The 23,180-nt window shown below is 41.4% G+C and overlaps 1 protein-coding gene across 1 annotated transcript in view; it reads right to left on the bottom strand.

Moving 5' to 3' along the window:
* rngtt (RNA guanylyltransferase and 5'-phosphatase) overlaps positions 1-23,180 on the bottom strand; it is a 151,648-nt gene that overhangs the window by 48,889 nt on the left and 79,579 nt on the right. Inside the window, exon 13 of the mRNA XM_071412234.1 lies at positions 2,801-2,869. Within this exon, the coding sequence (XP_071268335.1) occupies positions 2,801-2,869 (69 nt within the window). The remainder of the gene's footprint in view (positions 1-2,800; positions 2,870-23,180) is intronic.

Below are 23,180 nucleotides of genomic sequence, written 5' to 3'. Positions count from 1 at the left end.
GACAGCTCGGCCAGTTCGGGTCCTACATCAGACCACCACATAAGCATCCAAACCTCGGAAAAGGCCAGTATGCATCCAATCCGCCTCTTAGTTAGAGCTGAGAACTTATCAGGTGCACCCATCAGTCACTGAGGGCACTCTGACCCTCAGCTAGGCTACATCAATACAAGCGTCACAAACATTGGGTATGCAGACAGAGACTTAGGCTGTGTTCCAAAAGGCACACTATTCCCTACATAGTGAGCTACTTTTAAAGAGGGCCCATACGGTTCAGTTCAAAACTACTGCACTATGTGAGGAATAGGGTGCGATTTGGGACACAACCTTATTGTGGGAGCCAGGCAGGGCTAGGCTATTTCTACAGACGAAAAGTCAATGATGGCTCCCAAACATATTCTTTATTCTATGTTTATTTAAATGTGGAACATATTGTGCCCGAGGGCTTTCTCAGCACAGTACCTAATGTAGCTAACGTGTTTTTTTATAAATACAGCCATAAATTATCACAATGTACACTCCTGACTTTAATAGCAAAAAGATATACACCGAAAATGGACCGTAATTAGTATTTTCCACACAGCCCCTATTTCCTCCTAAAGTGGGGCTTACGCTCCAAAGCCAATCATAAAAAGGGCTTCTGAGAAAATGGAAGGATTTCTAAGCCAGAACTGTTCAAAAAATATGCGACGATCATCGATCAATGGAATTGTTATGAGGGAGAACAAGAAGGGTAAGAACAAAGTGGGAAAGAGGCAAACCCGGTGGCTGCATAACAAATGGCACCCTATATAGTGGACTACTTTTGAGTCCTATGCGCCCTGGTCAAAGGTAGTGCACTATAATCGAAATAGGGTGACATTTGGGAGCACCCAATGTACCCGGCTATAATGGGGGAACAGGAAATTACCACTGTGATTTTAATAACATAAAACGACAGATCAATTAGCTCCCCTGAAAGAGACGCCTATTCACGTCGGAGAGCCAGCCACTCTGTGTGTTCCGGTGGAGTGCGGGGCTGCTGCAGCCGCGCCAAACCTGCACTCTGCAGCCTAATTTCATTCCCAGCCCAGCACACCCAGGAAACTGGCTCCTGCTACCTGACAGCTACTGAGCTTTTCATATTCTTCAATTATTATTTCTAAAATTACAGAGCGATGCAAAACCAAAACTGTTCACGGCGAGGAGGGGGGGATGCAAACCAAAATAATGAGTTGTAGACGCTGGGGGAAAGTTCTGAATTAACCCAGGTGAGTGATCTCAGGCTGCTGTTGCTTTCAGACAAAATGGACTGACTTAAATGGCTAGTGCTATTATCGAGGCAAAACTTGATTCCTTGATGCACAGTCACTTGAGTGAGAATCCAATCGGACAACTTGGATCATAAGAAAAAGCCATGGCCATTGTTTGGTTTTCTTCTAGCAGGTGCATGGCTGGACAAGCTTTCTCTACGGCCCAAAGAAGGAATATAAATATTTCACCATATTTCACCTGTGAACTAACGACTGATTGAATGAACATTCAGCTGAAGGGATATAGGCAAACAGGTTGGATTTTTAGCTTGAGTCCAAATCTACCCTCATTTCCTAGTTAGGGGAAAGGTTCTATGTATTTTACTTCCCTTCTATGCCTGTCTATTGATCCGTGTTGTCTTTGTCAAATAGTCCCATCTCCTGGTTTGGCTATTTCAGTGATGATCAATCACTTTCTTGTTGCTACTCAATGATTTACAGCTGGACCAGGGATATGAAATCAATATTGTAACACACAGACATAAGGAAGAAGACAAGGCTCCTGATGGCAAATAAATGAGAACACAGAGAGGTCAGGGGAAAACAGCCCTCAACACAAGAAAGGAAGAAGTAGTTGAATACAGACACTGCTTGATAGTATGTTTGACACCTACCGTAGCAGCTAACTAAAGCACAGACTGAGTAAAGTATATTTTTTACGAAAATAAATGTCTAACACCTGTGGCGCCAAACTAGAGAATTCGTGAAGGTATTACTCCGACGGTATTTGGAAGAGACGTGGTTGATGCACGTCGCACAATGTGCATCAGAGAGAAGACGTTGAATCAGATCGGAATAGCAACTTGTATGTAAAACACTCTGCCTCCCTGCACCCAATTAATTTGAGTGTCTGCAGGTGTGCACAGCTGCACACCACTTCTGATTCTACTTACCTCCACCACGTATCTCTCTCTAAATGCCACCCCTTCGGTTACGCTGTGCAGACACTATCGGTTATCTGAGGTGATGTTGTGCTAATTAATTTACTATGTACAGAGCCATGTTGTATCTCTCCAGAGGAGAACACGCCTCTGCAAACTATCCAAATAGGGGACACTGTGCCTCCTTGAGGGAGGCAGATGATGTAAGACCACGATTCATTCCCCATATAAGGGTAATCTTCCCCGGGACCGCTGCTGTAATAATATATTCATAACATTGTAAGAGTGGTGTTGGTAGAGAAGGCGATTTCCCTCCAACACAAAGCAGAGATGGCCTTCCTACCTTGACCCTTTTATAGTGCTGACAGTGGCTGTTCCACACATGTCTGACCTGTGGACTGTGTGAGTGCAGTTTTGGGCATCCCTTCCTTCACAGTGACAGGAGGGCAGGTAGAGTTGACTGAAAGAGTGAGCCCAACAAATAACCTTCTCCAGAAACCTGAGGCGGAGTCCTACCCCGCTGCCTTATTATTAGAGGGAGGTCGATGAAAACTTGGTGCTGCTGTGCAATTAGCCTGTAGACATAGCCCAGTGCTTTGACACAAATAACAGTGTTTAAGACAGACTCACCCCGCACGGCTGGAAGATAAGGCCGTCGACTTCATGGCTGACCTGGGACGTGAAGCTGCCTTCCAGGAGCTGGAAAAACACAACAGGAAATATCATCAGCAACAGGACAGACAGACAGTTACTGTACAGCAAGGAATGGAAATAACAAGATAGAGTCTGGTTAATAGAATGACATCTATATCCTCCTACAAGCTCACACATAATAACCATGGGTTGCATCCCAAAAGCCACCCTATTACCTTAATAGTGCACTAGTTTTGACCAGAGCCCTATAGACCATCTTGTCAAAAGTAGTGCACTATGTAGGGTATAGGGTGCCATTTGGGACGAAGGCATGGTTTCTATTATAACGCAGAAAAGCAATCCTTGTAGAACTATGCTGGAGGCCATCTTTTCCACCCACCAATCTATCAATATACAGTAACACACAATGTATGGTCTATCGTGTTACTGCATCAGTATCAAGCACTCATCTCAGTGATTGATATCGCATCAATCAAGTTGGAAACATCAATGCACAGTTGCACACCATTTGACAGTTTAGGCTTAGGTTAATGAAATAGCACAGACCACATGAATAATTAGGCTCATGATGGCAGGAAAAGAGAGGCTTGTTCAGCTCCTCGATTAAGGATGACAGATGTTCAGCGAAAGACAATCTACAGTACCATATTGGCTGAGGCATCCCCAGGAGAGGAGACTTAGATAGGCTACTGTAAAAACGATATTAATCTGAGATTAAGCTGTACTACATAATCAGCTAGCTGAACATGGTCTTCAAATGAAGAGCGGCCAAGAGCAGAACATTTAGAGTGGTATAAGTTAGGCGTTAAAGCTCAGGGCCAGAAAGTTTAGTTTAAGATTTATGGTCACAACAGAATTTGGTCGACAGCATTGGAAATCTTCAGTACAGACCCTATGTTCCTCCAGGAACAAAGAGGACTAAGTAAGAATGTAAGATTTACCTTGAAGTACTAATATGACCATGACTTACATTATAGAGTAAGCATATAGCCTAAACTCAAAAGGAATCGTGCAAGTGGGGAATATGCACTAATAGTCTAAGGATTTGTATCCTGAGGATGAGAAGCACCCAGTCCATGTTGAATCAAACACTGTGGGGATGAATCTAAGTACAGAAGTGACACTGGCTGACAACAAAGCCCAAGTCTGCACAATACTGCTAAGTCTCACGCTGAAAACCGTGACAACAATTGTAGAACATTTTAAATGAAACACAAGTTTTGGTCTCGACACAGGTTTGCATGTGTTAAAGCAGGTGAAGCGAAATGCTTGTGTTACTAGCTCCAACAGTGCAGTAGAATGGCTAGCAACAAATAGAAAATAAAAACAAAAAACATCACAATCCAAAGTAGATGGTGCCTTCAGAAATGATTCATACTCCTTGACTTATTCCACATATTGTTGTGTTACAGCCTTATTATACACACACAATACCCCATAATTACAAAGCAAAAACAGGTTGTTAGAAATTTTTGCAAAAAAATTTAAACAGAAATATCTTATTTATGTAAGTATTCAGACCCTTTGCTTTGAGATTCAAAATTGAACTGAGGTACATCCTGTTTTGATTAATCATCCTTGAGATGTTTCTACAACTTGATCAGAGTCTACCTGTTGTAAATTCAATTGATTGGACATGATTTGGAAAAGCACACACCTGTCTATATAAGGCCCCACAGTTGACAGCACATGTCAGAGCAAAAACCAAGCTATGAGGTCAAAGGAATTGTCCGTAGAGCCCTGAGACAGATCTGGAGAAGGGTACCAAAACAATTGTGCAGCATTGAAGGTCCCCAACAACACAGTGGCTTCCATCATTCTTAAATGGAAGAAGTTTGGAACCACCAAGATTCTTCCTAGAGCTAGCCGCCCGGCCAAACTTGAGCAATCGGGGGAGAAGGGCCTTGGTCAGGGAGGTGAGAGTTAATCTTTGGAGATGGGAGAACCTTCCAGAAGGACAACCATCTCTGCAGCACTCAACCAAAATCAGGCCTTTATGGTAGAGTGGCCAGATGGAAGCCACTCCTCAGTAAAACGCACATGACAGCACCCTTGGACTTGACAAAAGGCACATAAATGACACCCAGTCCATGAGATACAAGATTCTCTGGTATGATGAAACCAAGATTAAAATCTTTGGCCTGATTGCCAAGCGCCACATCTGGAGGAAACCTGGCACCATCCCTTCGGTGAAGCATGGAGGTGGCAGCATCATGCTGTGGGGAAGTTTTTCAGCGGCAGGGACTGGGAGTCAGGATCGAGGCAAAGATGAACGGAGCAAAGTGCAGAGAGATTCTTTATGAAAACCTTCTCCAGAGCGCTCAGCACCTCATACTGGGGCGAAGGTTCACCTTCCAACAGGACAACGACCCTAAGCACACAGCCAAGACAACGCAGGAGTGGCTTTGGGACAAGTCTCTGAATGTCCTTGAGTGGCCCAGCCAGAGCCCGGACTTGAACTCGATCTAACATCTCTGGAGAGGCCTGAAAATAGCTGTGCAGCAACGCTCTCCATCCAACCTGACAGAGCTTGAGAGGATCTGCAGAGAAGAATGGGAGAAACACCCCAAATATAGGTGTGCCAAGCTTGTAGTGTCAAACCCAAGAAGACTCAAGGCTGTAATCACTGCTAACGGTGCTTCAACAAAGTACTGATTAAAGGGTCTGAATACTTATGTAAATGTGATATTTCAGGGTTTTATTTGTAATAAATTACAACAAAATGATAAAAACCTGTTTTTACTTTGTCATTATCGGGTATTGTGTGTAGATTGATGAGAAAACAACAACAATTGAATCAAATTTAAAATAAGACTATACCTTAACAAAATCTGGAAAAGGTCAAGGGGTCTGAATACTTTCCGAATGCACTGAATATTAGGATGAGCTTTGTTTGAAAATACAGTATATACATACACAGTAAGTAAACAACAGTATATAAACAAATGAGGTGGCCAGCATTCAATGACTCTATATACATTAGGCATCAGCCTCAAGGTGCAGGGTTGAGTACCGGGTAGATAGCCGGCTAGTGATGGCTGTTCAACAGTCTGATGGCCTGGTGATAGAAGCTGTTACTCAGTCTTTCGGTCTCTGTCTGCTAGATGGTAGCAGAGTGAACAGCCTGTGCTCGGGTGGCTGAGGTCCTTAATGATCTTCTTGGCCTTCCTTGGACATAGTGCTGTAAATGTCCTGGAGGTCAGGCAGTGTGCCACCGGTGATGCGTTGGGCTGACCACACCAACCTCTGGAGAGCCATGAGAGGTTGAGGGTGGTGCAGTTGCCTTACCAGGCGGTGATGCTGCTCGACAGAAGGCTCTCAAAGGTGCATCTGTAGAAGATCCACAATCAGCTGTTTCACTGTGTAGCCTAATATAAAAGAGCGGAGTTGGAGCAGCCTGTGGCGACGTGCAGGCTGGCTGTATTATTATTAGTGATGTTGGCCCTGATGCGAGGTGGTAGCAGCAAGCAGGGGCCTTGTGGTAAAAAGCCTAGAGGAGGAAGGGAGGGACGCAAGCAGCCAGCCAGGCTGTTCAACAGAGGCACAGACAGCTGCCAGATGGGAGAGACAGATACAGCCCAAAGCTATTAATATGAATATGCAGTTTATTGGGATGAATCTTATCCTGGAGGCAGAGCGATTTCTACTAGAATTCTACTAAAATGTGCTATATATCGTAAAAATTCATGAAAACAAAAATGTGCTTTTCGGTCTTAATTTAAAGTTAGGCATAAGGTTAGCAGTGTGGTAATTGTTCGGCTTAAAGTTAGGTTTAGGTTTAAAATAAGATTTTATGACTTTGTGAATGTGCCAGCTAGTGACTACCTTACAGAGCTGCCTGCAGTACATGAGTCATCCCAATGAATGCCAATCTGCTATTAATATGGGCACTGTACAGCAGCCTCAAAGTACGAATAAACTCAACTCACAGTTCAGTTCATTCATTCATCTTTCCAGTGGTGTAAAGCACTTATGTAGAAGGACAAAAATTTTCCAATTCACACACTTATCAAGAGAACAACCCTGGTCAGCCCTACTGCCTCTGATCTGGCGGACTTACTAAACACACATGCTTAATATGTAAATTATGTTTTGAGTGTTGGAGACAGCCCCTGGCTATCCGTAAAAAATAAATAACTAACCAAATGAAATGGTGCCGTCTGGTTTGCTTAATATATAGATTTTTAGTATTTAACACTTATAATTTTGATACTTAAGTATATTTCAGCAATTACATTTACTTTTGATACTTAAGTATAAGTAAAATACGCTTAGACTTTTACTCAAGTAGTATTTTACTGGGTGACTTTCATTTTTACTTTTCTATTAAGGTATCTTTACTTAAGTATGAAAATTGGGTACTTCTTCCACCACTGATTCTTTCTTTCAGACAAGTCAGACAGACAAAGTACCCTGCATGCAAACACTACCATTGTAGTGAACAAACTAAATTTACATGTCCATAAATAACAGTGAAATAGATATTAAAGTGGAGTTCAATTTCATTGCCATGGCAGCTCATCATATACTCATTATCTACGCAAACAGCATTTGACTCAAAACACAGAACAAACGCTGAAAACAGTCAACAATGCGTGACACATTTCAAAATGTCACCACGGGTGGTGGCTGCTAAAATATCTCCAAATGTCACATTGCAGTCTCTTTACAAGAACCAGAGCGTGAATTAATGCCAACGTAAGTCATGAAAACGACCAAGAGGTGAACAACAAAGGGAGATCAGAGTCCTTCTTCCCTCTCTTTCGTATCCATAGTTTTACAATCTCATTTGGTTTACAAACAATTAGCCAGGCTTGATTTTTCTCCATGTGCCATAAGTGCTATAACACGAGTGGTAAACGGGATAACGGACAAGAAATGCCATTGCTCCTCTATAAGTACAGTCCTGCATCAGCCAGAAGGCAGGTTAAGGTATCATATCCACTAGGAGAGAGAGGAGACGGAGCTGAAATACAAACAGCATTATACAAGGCAGGAACAGAACAACAATCATCATATTCATATAGAACTGTCATCACCAGTTATTGTATCATACTTGCTGCGTGACTGGAGTCAGTGACACTTAGTCATCATAATAGTCATCGTAACTAATCATGGAGAATGAAGAGTCTTTCTCTCTGTATTGTCAGAATCTGACATTTAAGTTTGAGGATTAGGCTGTGTGCATGGTACAAGAGCCTGTAGCTAGGAGACAGAGGTACTTCAGATGGCGCCTCTGCACTCTGAAGTCAGGAGGGGGAATGAGAAGAAAGGAGAGAGGTCGTTCCACCTCAAAAAGCACAAGAGGATTGAGACACCCACCATCTCAGATTGTTCGGAAATCATTTCTGTAGTTAGAAACATAACATGGGCCTCCCGGGTGGCGCAGTGGTCTAAGGCACTGCATCGCAGTGCTAGCTGTGCCACCAGAGATTCTGGGTTGGCGCCCAGGCTCTGTCGCGACCGGGAGGTCCGTGGGGCGACGCACAATTGGCCTAGCGTCGTCCGGGTTAGGGAGGGTTTGGCCGGTAGGGATATCCTTGTCCCATCGCGCACCAGCGACTCCTGTGGCGGGCCGGGCGCAGTGGACGCTAACGAAGGTCGCCAGGTGCACAGTGTTTCCTCCGACACATTGGTGCGGCTGGCTTCCGGGTTGGATGCGCGCTGTGTTAAGAAGCAGTGCGGCTTGGTTGGGTTGTGTTTCGGAGAACGCATGGCTTTCGACCTTCGTCTCTCCCGAGCCCGTACGGGAGTTGTAGCGATGAGACAAGATAGTAATTACTAACAATTGGATACCACGAAATTGGGGAGAAAAAGGGGGTAAAATGTAAAATAAAATTTAAAAAAGAAACAGATAACATTAGCATTCCTGTTACATTATATTACATTGTTACATTATATTACATTATATTACATTGTTTAAATATAATTTTATTTCTGAGAAATTAAGTTAATTGATTGCACCCAAATTGGCAATTTTAAATTATAGGATTCATATAATATTAAAAAAATCTAACTACAGAAACGATTTCAGAACAATCTGAGAGGGTGGGTGTCATGGCTTGCTGAAATGACATGGAACAACACAGATGAGAGGAAAGGTGAGATTAGGAGGCTGTCAACAAGCTGCCTAAGCCGAGGCACAGTCAACACGTAGGAAATGTGAGGTATCCGCTGATTACTTAGAAACAATGCTTCATCACAACAGACCTGCACCAGACAGATTTCTTTATCGTGAGGCGCAATTGATTTCAGAGTCAAATTCTCTAACGTCAAACACTATTAAGATGCAATGAATGCGTTAGGGGGAAATAATGAAATAAGCCTCTATCAGAATGGCTGCTCGGTGGCGAAGTGGTGAAGACCTGCCAATTGCCACAGTTGGAAAATTAGATAAAGTAGTGGTAATGGTTCCTTCAGCTGGCAGTAGATAACCCAAGACAGTACTTGACAGTGACTATTACCACTAAAGAGAAGCATCAGTGTCAACCTGGAATGGAATAATAGTGAGTCATTCCGGTTCCATACTGAAGTTCTACTTCCACATAAAGAATAAAATAATTCTGCTTCCAGCTAGACAAAAAATAACTGCTGTTGTCTTTATGATGCAACTCTATGTAGGAGGCACACCGGTCTATCTGGAGTTCCCTTTCAGTTCTTTGACACCATAGTACACCCACCACCTCCACTGCATCTCCAAGCCATCTGAGAGAGAGATTGAAAGAGGGAGACAGGGAGAGGTGAACACGAGGTGGAGGAGAGATGAGCCAAGGGAGACCTCCACCAACGCACCCACCTCCATAGAGGAAGTTCCCTTGGAGCTATGGTTGCTTGGAAGCTACAGAGAGGGGGCCGCAGCCCAGCAGCCCCGGCTTTCATGCTAAACCTGTTAAGGCAGGATTCACAAAGCCTTCGCCTGGAAGGCCTGCGGAGGAGATGAAATCACACAGTCCTATTAGGAGATCTATCAGGCTTCCACAGGAGACGTCAAGCGGAAGGAAGGATTAACTACTGTACCTGATGACTAGCGTTGCACTCGAAGGAGAGACAAAAGGTAAAATGGCGTACCCATCTTCATGCCATGGAAGTCAGTGTATTTAAAAAACAAATTGTGTATTTTTTAAAATTTCAGTCAGTATATTTTTTTAATTTCACAGTGGCACAGTAATGAATCATAGTTGGGTCGGAGAAGGGCTGAGTAACATTAAAACAACAACGAGCATGCAATCCTCCCTGCAATCTTTTTTTATTTATATATACACTGCTCAAAAAAATAAAGGGAACACTTAAACAACACAATGTAACTCCAAGTCAATCACACTTTGTGAAATCAAACTGTCCACTTAGGAAGCAACACTGATTGACAATACATTTCACATGCTGTTGTGCAAATGGAATAGACAAAAGGTGGAAATTATAGGCAATTAGCAAGACACCCCCAATAAAGGAGTGGTTCTGCAGGTGGTGACCACAGACCACTTCTCAGTTCCTATGCTTCCTGGCTGATGTTTTGGTCACTTTTGAATGCTGGCGGTGCTTTCACTCTAGTGGTAGCATGAGACGGAGTCTACAACCCACACAAGTGGCTCAGGTAGTGCAGCTCATCCAGGATGGCACATCAATGCGAGCTGTGGCAAGAAGGTTTGCTGTGTCTGTCAGCGTAGTGTCCAGAGCATGGAGGCGCTACCAGGAGACAGGCCAGTACATCAGGAGACGTGGAGGAGGCCGTAGGAGGGCAACAACCCAGCAGCAGGACCTCTACCTCCGCCTTTGTGCAAGGAGGAGCATTGCCAGAGCCCTGCAAAATGACCTCCAGCAGCCTCATTTAAAACAGAACTTCAACAAGAGTGCATAGTCCAGCAGCATATATCAAAATTAAGTCACATAGCAGTGCCTTAAACAAAATAGGACCACTTGAGACTGGTTACTTAAAACATTTAAGAATTAAAACTCAGATTTTCAAGTTTTTGTTTAAGAAGATCAGTCTATCTACATTATCTGCAGTTAGCATAGATCGGCTTGCTGTGACAATGTCAGCCTCTGTGGAGAATACCCTCTCGCTAGGAACAGAGGTCCCAGGTAGCGCCTTGCTAAAATGGCAACATGAGGGTATATTAACTCTTTGTTCTTCCACCATGTAAGTGGCTCAGCATCCAGGGGAATACAGTCCACTTCCCTGTATGAGGTCACCAGCTCCTCTATGACCTTGATCTTTGACTTGGTTCCCTGCTCCTGGGACGTGAACAACTCCTCAAAAAGCTCAGCCACGGCAGACTTCTTTTCTGGAGGACAACCCCTGTCGTCTGTCATCTCTGGAGAGGGCTTGACCCTGTAGAATTAAATTAGATGAAAATTACTATCTCTGAAGTGGCTTAAAAACATAATTTGTTGTTAGAAATATATATCAGACACTATTATGACAATTACAATTATTACTTTATAATTAATTGTTAAATCATTAATTAAAAAAATTATAAATGTCATATTAACAAAATAAATACCTGTTGTATAATGGTCATAATCTCTGCTGTGAGTTCATTGTAGACTCTCAGACGAGCAGCAGCATCCAGGTGCAGCAGGGACTTGAACCGGGGGTCCAAAGCGGTGCTCTTGTGTAAGAAGTCTTGGACATCAGGGTCAGCATATCTAGGCTCTAGGTTAACTCTGATAGCAGTATTGACATCCATTACTGCGGGTTCATCTTCATCAGATGCCACCGTTGATTTCAGGATCATTGTTTTCGTAGGCAGGACCATGGAAACTGATGGAATGCGCTCAGTGCATATCAGTGTTGTGACTGTTTTGAGAGGTTTGCACACTTCCTCTGCTAGTCTTATGTCATTTTCAGACAAAGACACAATATCTTTGACATTCTTCCTCACAGCTTGATCAGTCCGTGTAGAATACACCGCAACTTTCTGCTCAAGGTATCTCTCAACCATGTCATGGCTTGAATTCCATCTAGTAGGGACATCCTGGATTAGTTTGTGGTTTGGCAGCTCCAGCATCTCCTGTTGTGTCTTGAAAACATGAGCAGCAGTTGTGCTTTTATGAAAGGAGGATACCACCTTCCTGGTCTTGGCTAGGAGGCGAGAGATTGGATTCACTGACATAGCTTTTTGAGATGCTAGATTAATAACGTGAGCAAAGCATCCTATCTGTGGCCCCAATCCAGCTAGCGCAACTGCATTTACAATATGTCTAGCGTTGTCAGTGGTCACAGGAATCGTTACATCATCCCTCTCCAACTACACGTTCATTTATACGCCATTGGTTTATGCAATATTATTATTTTTTTTTTTACAATTAAATATATTTTCCTAGTTATAATATGATTCATGAATTGTTCAGTTCGTAAAAGTTTGGGGTCACTTAGATTTGTCCTTGTTTCCCATGAAAACATACATGAAATGAGTTGCAAAAGGAAAAGGAAATACAGTCAAGATGTTCACAAGGTTATAATGATTTTTAATTGAAATAATAATGGTGTCCTTCAAACTTAGCTTTCGTCAAAGAATCCTCCATTTGCAGCAATTACAGCCTTGCAGACCTTTGGCATTCTAGTCAATTTGTTGAGGTAATCTGAAGAGATTTCACCCCATGCTTCCTGAAGCACCTCCCACAAGTTGGATTGGCTTGATGGGCACTTCTTACGTACCGTACCATACGGTCAAGCTGCAACCACAACAGCTCAATAGGGTTGAGATCCGGTGACTGTGCTGGCCACTCCATTATAGACAGAACACCAGCTGACTGATTCTTCCCTAAATAGTTATTGCATAATTTGGACCTGCGCTTTGGGTCATTGTCCTGTTGTAGGAGGAAATTGGCTCCAATTAAGCACCATCCACAAGGTATGGCATGGCGTTGCAAAAAGGAGTGATAGCCTTCCTTCTTCAAGATCCCTTTTACCCAGTACAAATCTCCCACTTTACCCCCTCCAAAGCACACCCAGACCATCACATTGCCTCCACCATGCTTGACAGATGGCGTCAATCACTCCTCCAGCATCTTTTCATTTTTTCTGCGTCACACGAATGTTCTTCTTTGTGATCCGAACACCTCAAACTTAGATGTGTCTGTCCATAACACTTTTTTCCAATCTTCCTCTGTCCAGTGTCTGTGATATTTTGCCCATCTTAATCTTTTCTTTTTATTGGCCAGTCTGAGATATGGCTTTTTCTTTGCAACTCTGCCTAGAAGGCCAGCATCCCGGAGTCGCCTCTTCACTGTTGAGACTGGTGTTTTGCGGGTACTATTTAATGAAGCTGCCAGATGAGGACTTGTGAGGTGCCTGTTTCTCAAACTAGACACTAATGTATTTGTCCTCTTGCTCAGTTGTGCACCGGGGCCTCCCACTCTTTCTATTCTGGTTCGAGCCAGTTTGCGCTTATCTGTGAAGGGAGTAGTACACAGCGTTGTTCGAGATCTTCAGTTTCTTGGCAATTTCTCGCATGGAACAGCCTTCATTTCTCAGAACAAGAATAGACTGAAGAGTTTCAGAAGAAAGTTCTTTGTTTCTGGACATTTTGAGCCTGTAACCAAACCCACAAATGCTGATGCTCCAGATACTCAACTAGTCTAAAGAAGGCCAGTTTTTTGCTTCTTTAATCAGCACAACAGTTTTCAGCTGGGTTTTCTAATGATTAATTAGCCTTTTAAAATGATAAACTTGGATTAGCTAACACAACGTGCCATTGGAACACAGGAGTGATGGTTGCTGATAATGGGGCGCTGTCCGCCTTTGTAGATATTCCATAAAAAAAATCAGCCGTTAACAATATCTACACTATATTTCTGATCAATTTGATGTTATTTTATGGTCAATTTTAAAAAAATGTTCTTTCAAAAACAAGGACATTTCTAAGTGACCCCAAACTTTTGAACGGTAGTGTATACACACACACACACATGCATATACAAATCTTTTTGATTTTTTTGTATACATTTCCTTTATTACCCTCCAACCCTACCACCCCTCCCCCAATTGGAGCAAACTAGTGAACAACAACACTTTCCTCTACCCTCAACCTCTCCCATATATGTATGATGTCCATCCGGTATGATTTCAATTTTCCATATCTTCCAAACTGTGCTCTTTCAAAAAGATCTTAACCTATATACGTTTTACAGGCACAGTATGTTTTACATTAGTTATCTTGTTGTTATTAGTCCCAAACCTCAGCTCCATTCAACCCATCCCACCTATCTCTTAACACCATCCATATTGGATTTCTATTTGCCATATATTTTTCAACTGTGGCGGTGGGTCAGTCACAAAAGCTCTGAACCTTTCTATTCTCATGGTTTCTACAGATTGTAAATGTAATTTTTTTTTTGTTGCTTAAAGTATTATATTATTGATCAATTGACTATGACTTTTCAGAAAGCCCAGTAGTGCTATCTGCCTGGTTAGCTCCAGGTAAATATTGATATTCTTCAGCAATTCCTGAACCTGTGACCAAAAACAAGCAACATATGGACAGTACCAAAACAAATTATCTAATGATTCTGCCTCTTCGCAGCAGAATCTGTAGAGCTGTGAAGGTTGTATCCCCCATATAAATAATACTATGTTGGTTGCAAGAATTCTGTGTAATAATTTCAATGGAAAAATTACACATTTTGAATCCAGCATCGTTTTGCGTATCAGTTCATAAACCATGTGCCATGGAATCGGTATGTCAAAAATCTTTTCCCAACTATATTGCATTCTATATGGTACGGCTGTCATTTTTTTGGTCCTTAAATGAAACTGATATACTTTTTATTTATCAACATTTTCTTCAACCAATTATGGTCTTTAATGCAGGGCCGACAGACAAGTTCCTTACTTTCTCCCCCTTCCACTTTCCTCTTCCATTTTTGCGGTAATGTTGCAATTAGTTGGTTGTAATTTTGGATAGAGCAGACATTTCCATATGTTTTAGTTAGCTGCATGTATGACATAACTCCAACAGTCGTATTTATGATATCATTGAAGAAGATACCTTAAAAAAATATATATTTTTATCAATTAGTATATTTGAGTTTAACCACAATATTTGTTGTATTATTTGTTCTGTCTTTCTGGTGGATTAAATTGAAATTGCAACCAATTTTCTATGGCTTGTTTTAAAAATAGCGATATTTGGGAGATGATTTCCTTTTCAAATAACTGAAAGTGAGAGGTTGTAATCTGAATAAAGGAAAAAAGGCCTTTCTTGAACATAGGGTGAGATTCTTACTAATTTGCTAGAGAACTAGTTTGGATTTAAGTATAGCTTTTGAATGACTGAAGCCTTTAGTGAGAGGTCTAATGCTTTAATATGTAATCATTTTTGCCCTTCGAATTCATATTCATTATATAAACAGGCCCATTTAATTTAGTCTGACTTGCCATTCCAAATAAAATTGAATATTTTTTTTCTCATATAATTAAAACTGTTCGCTAGGTGTAGGCAAGACCATAAGCAAATAGGTAAACTGGGATATGACTAAAGAGTTTTCCACAAATAGAAAGGTATTTACCTTTCCATGGTAGCAAGATCTTATGAATTTGTTAACTTTCTATAAAAATGTAATGAGTGAGAATTTATTTATTTTGGGATATGTATACCGAGTATATCCACATCACCATCAGACCATTTTACTGTAAAATACATGGAAAAGTTAAAGTAGCATTTTTTGTGATTCAATACGTAATATAGTACACTTATCATAATTTGGTTGTAATCCAGAGAGGTTAGAATAATTATCTAGATCCTCTATGACGCTGTGGAGGGATCCAAGTTGTGGATTTAAAAGAAAACACGAATCATCAGTGTACAATGACAACTTTGTTTTTGAGCCCTGTATTTATAATGCCTTGATATTATTGTTGGATCTGATTTTAATAGCTAACATTTTGATGGCCATGATAAATAGATATGCCGATAGTGGACAACCTTGTTTTACTCCTCTTCACAGTTCGGGAAGTAGCCATTATTTACTATTTTAGTCCTAGGGTTACTATACATGATTTTAAGATATTCTCCTAAATTGAAATGTTCCAGGCATTTAAATATAAACTCCAGTCGTACTTTATCAAAAGCCTTTCAAAGTCTGCTATGAATAGCAGGCCCGGTTTCCCAGATTTTTCATAATGTTCTATTGTTTCCAGTACTTGCTTTATATTATCTCCAATGTATCGTCCATGTAAAAAACCTGTCTGATTAGAATGAATAATGTCCGACAATACCTTTTTTAATTCTATGCGCTATATATTTTGCTAGAATTCTTTGCATCACAACACTGAAGTGTAAAGAGCCTCCAATCTTTATATTTCCCACTTGTATCCTGTTTCAGTAATAATGAAATCAGACATTGTTGAGTGTCTGATAATCCACCATTTACAAAGGAGTGGTTAACCTTTCTAGCGCAGGCGTTCCGCTAGCGGAACCCCTCGACAACATTCCGCTGAAAAGGCAGCGCGGGAAATTGAAAAATATTTTTTTGAAATATGTAACTTTCACACATTAACAAGTCCAATACAGCAAATGAAGATAAACATCTTGTTAATCTACCCATCATGTCCGATTTCAAAAAGGCTTTACAGCGAAAGCACAACATATGATTATGTTAGTTCAGAGCCAAGTAAAAAAAACACACAGCCATTTTCCAGCCAAAGATAGGAGTCACAAAATAAAATTAATCACTAACCTTTGATGATCTTAATCAGATGACACTCATAGGACATCATGTTACACAATACATGTATGTTTTGTTCGATCATGTGCATATTTATATCCAAAAATCTCAGTTTACATTGGCGCGTTACGTGCAGTAATGTTTTGATTTCAAAACATCCGGTGATCTTGCAGATAACCACAGAAATCCCAGAAATACTCATAATAAACATTGATAAAAGATACAAGCGTTATTCACAGAATTAAAGATAGACTTCTCCTTAATGCAACCACTGTGTCAGATTTTTTTTTTTTATTACGGAAAAAGCATAATCTGAGTACGGCGTTCAGAGCCCAATCCAGCCAAAGAAATTTCCGCCATGTTGGAGTCAACAGAAGTTAGAAATAACATGATAAATATTCACTTACCTTTGATGATCTTCATCAGAATGCACTCCTAGGAATCCCAGTTCGACAATAAATGACTGATTTGTTCCATAAAGTCCATAATTTATGTCCAAATAGCCACTAGTTGTTAGCGTGTTCAGCCCAGTAATCTATCTTCATGAGCACTAGAGGTCCAGACAAAAACTCGAAAAGTTCCGCTACAGGTCGAAGAAACATATCAAATGATGTATGGAATCAATCTTTAGGATGTTTTTAACATAAATCATCAATAATGTTCCAGCTGGAGAATTCCATTGTCTTTAGAAAAGCACTGGAACGAGAGCTAACTCTGTCGGGAGCGCGCGTCACAAGCCTGAGACACTCTGCCAGACCACTGACTCAAACAGGTCTCATGAGCCCCTCCTTTATAGCAGAAGCCTGAAACAAGTTTCTAAAGACGGTTGACATCTAGTGGAGGCCTTAGGAAGTGCAACTTAACCCCATAGACACTGTGTATTCGGTAGGCCAAGCTTTGGAAAAACTACAAACCTCAGATTTCCCACTTCCTGGTTGGATTTTTCTCAGGTTTTCGCCTGCCATATGAGTTCTGTTATACTCACAGACATCCTTCAAACAGTTTTAGAAACGTCAGAGTGTTTTTATCCAAAACGAATAATAATATGAAAATATTAGCATCTGGGACAGAGTAGCAGGCAGTTTACTCTGGGCACGCATTTCATGCAAAAGTGAAAATGCTGCCCCCTATCCCAAACCGGTTCAAATATGCTAATAACGGTCTTCTGAGTAAATCAAAAAAGGTTTGGTGTACCTCAACTGGTATGCCATCCAGCCATGGAGTTTTCCTAGACTTAAAGGCTGTAATTGCATCAAGAAGATCCTCCTCTGTACTTTCACCTTCACATGAGTTTTTCTGTATGGCTGTTAATTTGGCATTAATTAATAGGGGAAAAATCCATACAATTAGCTTCAGTTAGAGGAGATGGAGGAGAAACGAAAAAACATATGCTTAAAGTACTTAGCTTCCTCTTTCAAAATATTATTTGGTGAATCATAGGTGACTCCGTCATTTGTAACAAGTTTCAGTCAATTATTTTCGGTAGCATTTCTATGCAGAAGATTAAAAAAAGAATTTGGTGCATTTTCCCCCATATTCCATCCAGTTTGCTTTATTATTCTAATATACTACACTTGATCTTTGTTGAATAAGTTACATTTTTTTGTTTTTCCTTATTTTGAGCCTCTATGGTACAGTTCTTATTGGGATCTATCTGTTCCGTTTCCCTTTGTTAGTATGGACTCCTTTGCCCTAAATTGCTCTTGTTTTAGAGATGAGTACTGAATTGCATGGCCTCCCTGCATTCTTTCACCTCTCTATCCCTCCCTGCAGACCACAGGTCTGATATCAGCGCACACCTTCACAACAAATCGCATATGAAGAACTTACCATCAAGAATCCTGCTGGTCCGTTTAATATTGATATTAACAAACGTCCTAATTACGCCTTGATCGAATACAATGGTGGGTGATAACGTCATGTAAGGCGCTTGATGATCTGTAGTATTTTACAATGCCCAGCTCACCATTCTTTTTCACACCCATTTCCCATTTAAAAAAAAAATAGCTACCACTGCAACCTCCAAGCTTTATTGAATGATCTGTCCCTGAGTGCTTGGTTCTCATCAACCCTGAACTCCTACGCTGTACCAGATATAATAAAAGCATGTTTTACAAAGGCTGTGAAGGTAACAATCACAGGGAACGAGCCGGGAATGGTGCTCGGCAACCATTCTAGAGATAAAGGGCACCCTACAAACACTATTCCAAAAGCAGTGCACTACGTAGGGGGTAGGGTACCATTTGAGACGCACTCAAGATCACATCCCTGCTCCTAGCTGCCAGCTGCCCCGCCCCGTCTTCTCAGAGGAAGCTGCTCTGAGGCTGAGAAGACAGTAGTTCAAGAGGCAGCCAGCCTCTGAATTAAGTAGTGAGAGTGTTGGAGGATTTTGACATATAACACATTCAATAAATAATGTACAATTAACAAAAAGGCCCTGATGTAATTTCAGAGCCACAGCTGGTGTGACGGTCTATCTGATATAAATGCAGTTGCATGTAAATTGTCTGTTATCGCCTGAGAATCTTTCACTCAAAATATTAATATCATTATGCAGGGTTCTCCCCAAAGCAGGTAAGAGAGGAGCTGTGCCACCTTGTGGACTGACTGTGCCACTATGTACATTTGTATAATTTTTTATATTTTTATGGTAGTTACATGTGTTCAAAAACTCAGAAATCTCTGATTCCAAAGGGGGGCACTGCCCACCTCTGGGAACTCCCCCCGGCCGTACTCAGCAGCACCACCTTCTTAATAAATCCTGGGGAGAATCCTGACATGGATCATTCTTAGATAAAACTGCAGAATCAGCCCAAAACATTCATTAATTAACAATCTGATACAAAACAGAATTTCTCGTCAGAGAATCTCACATTTGAAGTGACGAAATCACACCTAAGAAAAAAAAAGAAAAGAAAAGTGTTAAACGGGGGTGTTTATGAGATATCTGCACTGAGCACTAATCAGTAGCTTAGGAATGGAAACAAGCTGTTCACATCTACCACAGAATAGTGACACCTTATTCTCTTTCAAAAGACTCAATCTCCTCTGAAGCGTATAAAAAGCAGCTCCAAATGGCTGCTCCCGGAGCACTGCACTGGCTATGTCAGATTAGGGGACAGTCTTATAGAGAGACACACAAGATAAGCTCTCTATAGAATAGTGGTTGTAGTTCAGTGGTACAGGCCCACTGCAAAAAAGAAAAGAAAAAAAGATTCACTCTAATCTACAGAGGGTAGGGCCATTCAGGACCTCTATACCAGGTGGAGTCAGAGGAAGGGCCTAAACATTTTCAAAGACTCCAGCTACCCATGTCATAGACTGCTCTCTCTGCTACCGCATGACAAGCGGTACTGACGCACCAAGTCTGGAACCAACAGGATCCTGAACAGCTTCTACCCCCAAGCCGTAAGACTGCCAAATGTTTAGTTAAAGGTGCAAAAATATGTCCGTGTTGCAAAAATTTGAATAGATCGCCTAATTTCAGAAAATCATTGTACCGTCTAAACCACTGTGAAATACATGTTCAATAACCAAAAATATTGTATTTTCAGCTGTTTGAACCTGGTGTACAAAACCGGAAGTACGTTTTTCTCTAGTGTTGTAAGTGTATATGGAGACATACTACGTATCCAGACGTCATGCACAATGAGGGGAAAAAACACATTTACTGTATCAGTAAAAGCACAGTAAATCACGCTCAGCATTAAAAGCCATCTGACGGCTGTGAGCAAACCACCAAGACTTTCACAGAATCACGACACGTACACCATGAGCATACAGAGGGAGAATTCATAACACTGCGATACTGTTTTGCCTCATAATTTCTTCCATACCTGCAATTTTCCATACCTGCAACTTTCACTCCACATAGCACACTTCTATTGATCAGGGCCCTGGTCAAAATAAGTGCGCTATAAATGGAATGGACTGCCATTTGGGACACAGACTAAGATGGGGTGCCGTGTGGCTCAATTGGTATGGCAGTCCATTCGCTATATAAGAATATAGACTCAGTTGGTCAAGCCTCCCTGTTAAATACACAACCTGACATGAGAACGCATGGGACAACTGAGTAACAAGGCTGCTGGCCTCGAGTCAAACAAGGTTAGAGTGTATGAAGCTGCGGCGGAGGACTTTTGGCTTTGATGGATGGATTCAATAAAACCATCATCAAATTAAAGAAATTCATGAGCAAGATGCTGTACACACACTGCCATATTTGATTTGGTCAGTTCAGTGTAGCGATCACTGAAAGTGATGATATGACACCGTGTGTATCCAAAACTGATCTTGGGCAAGTGACTGGCCAATTGCTGACTCAGGATGAGTTTTATACCAAACAGTTCAGTATTCAAGATGAGTGATTATGTTGTATTGCAAATCTAATTGAAGGAGGTGGCAGTGGCACATCCACTTACTGCAGACATGTGGAGGCAGGGAGCCGATCCCTTCCTCCAACATAAGAGCAAAGAGTTCATTTCCATTATGCCTCTGAACATATCCCCCAGCAGTGCCTGAACCCTCCACTCTTCCAGCCCTAAAGTGATACCTAAAATCAAAATGAAATAAAACATTTTTGGGTCACGTGTGCCAAATACAACAGGTGTAGACTTTACAATGAAATGCTTACTTACAAGCCTGATCCCAACGATGCAGAGTAAAAAAAAATAACAAAAACAAGAGGAATAAAAATACACAAGAAAGAAGCTATAGTATATACAGGGAGTACCAATACCAGATCAATGTGCAGTGGCACGAGGTATTTGAGGTAGATATGTAGCCTACATATAGGCAGGATGGTTGCTGGCTTAGAAGCTTAATGATGAATGAAAACACTACACTGAATTTTACACAACTGCAAAGCGATCTGGGATGCAACGGGAGCCTGAGGTACCAATAAGGACTTAATTCTGTCTGGTGTAATTCAGCAGAAAATTAGCACTTCGGATCCAATGCACACTCGAGTTCTGTAATGCTGAGCTTGTGGCGAGTCTAGTGTTGAGGTGTATCACGTGTGTTCAACTTCCATATGAAAAAGGTGATGATAGGGATAATGATGCTTGTTGCATCATTTCCCAGAAAGCACCCGACACAGAGGTCCTCACACATGACTGTCTGACAGAGCTTACAGCAACAGACAAAGAAGAACGTGGCCATGTTCGAATACCCATACTTGCCTTCAAAATACTAGGCATGTTAGGTATGCGAAAATAAGACGTTTTTATATGAAGTGAAATTTCAAATATAGGTTTTGAATGCAAGGATGTTATATTAATTTAGTATTTTCATCTTGCAGAATTTGCTGCACACTTTAGAGGAAGAGAATCATCTTTCTAGACTCACGTGTGTTTGACAATAGCTGATAATGAGATAATGTCGGGCATCAATGCAATTGCGCATTAGATGACGCATTCTCTGGATGGGTAAGCCTAGTATGTTTATATATGTTTCTTACTGCATTAGTTTTCACAAAAATGTATGTTCTAAATAGTAGGTAGTACAATTAGTACACAGTACGTAGTAGGCAAGACAGATTTTGGACACGTCCAGAGAGAGAGAGCCTGTCTTTTTCAAAGAGGTTTAATGCCAATATAAGAGTCCCACAAGACATAACTGTCCACAAGCACGGTAGAGAGAAGAACACATATCCTTGTATTGTTTTAGACAGGGGTGGATTAGCTGTGTTCTGAGCGCTGGGTAGGGACAGTGGGCAGATTTACTGGGGGATCCTGGGTCTGGATGTGAACGCAGGGGTTGTCTCCCAAATGGCACCTTATATTTCCTATATAGTGCACTTCTTTTGACAAGAGCCCTAGGGGCCCTGGTCAAAAGTGGTGCACTATAAAGGGTATAGGGTGCCATTTGGGATGCAACCAGGAGGAGGGCGTTATGAGTCATCCACTGAGGGAGGCTGAGCAGAGGCCTGGCTGACGAGGTGGTGTCTGACTGAAACATTGAAAAGAGCTCAGAACCCCACCGAGAGCAAGGCTTTCTGAGCACATCTGAAGATTGACTGACACCTGCTGACTTCACTCAGCCAGCTCAAGGCTCTCTCCAACTGTAGTGTACAAGCTCTCTCTAAGCCTGGAGGGCATTTAATGGAGTGCCAAACTAAAGACAAAAAATATATTGGTATGGCAATCACACACTCATCAATCTACAGAATACACCATTGACTACATTCATTTATCTGCGTTATTATATATTGCTTAATTTTTTCCCGATGAGGCCTTGAAGAAAGCTTCTAATTCCCCAAAGAACTGAGGTAAACAAGCCTTTTAAATCATCGATCTGGCAATTCTTAGCCCTTACAAAAGAAGGTTAGCTACATATTTCTCTTTGTAAGGCACTGTTGAAGGGAAGAGAGAATGCATGTAGTCCTTGAATCCAACCATGGTAATTGCTGCGATATTACCAAGGACAGTGTTGCAGGGCATTGTGGATGGTGTGTGTTTGAGTGCACTTGCGGTATAGTGTGGAGGGGGTGGTATTGATGGAATGTTCTAAGGCAGTGTCAACACTACATTCTTTGTGTTTTCTCTTGGTTGTGTATGGCCTATTTATCAGACAAAGTCTCAAAGTTTTAATAAAGGAGAAGTTTGTACAAAAATTTGCTGGTGAAAAACAGATCTGAAAAGCTACTTGCTTTAGGTTTGCTGCAAGCGAATGAATGATTACGCGCTTC

This window comes from Salvelinus alpinus, chromosome 8 (assembly GCF_045679555.1).
Source record: "Salvelinus alpinus chromosome 8, SLU_Salpinus.1, whole genome shotgun sequence".
Taxonomy (NCBI): Eukaryota; Metazoa; Chordata; class Actinopteri; order Salmoniformes; family Salmonidae; genus Salvelinus; species Salvelinus alpinus.
The sequence above is the reverse complement of the archived record's forward strand: the minus strand, read 5'-3'. Positions and strand labels throughout refer to the sequence as shown.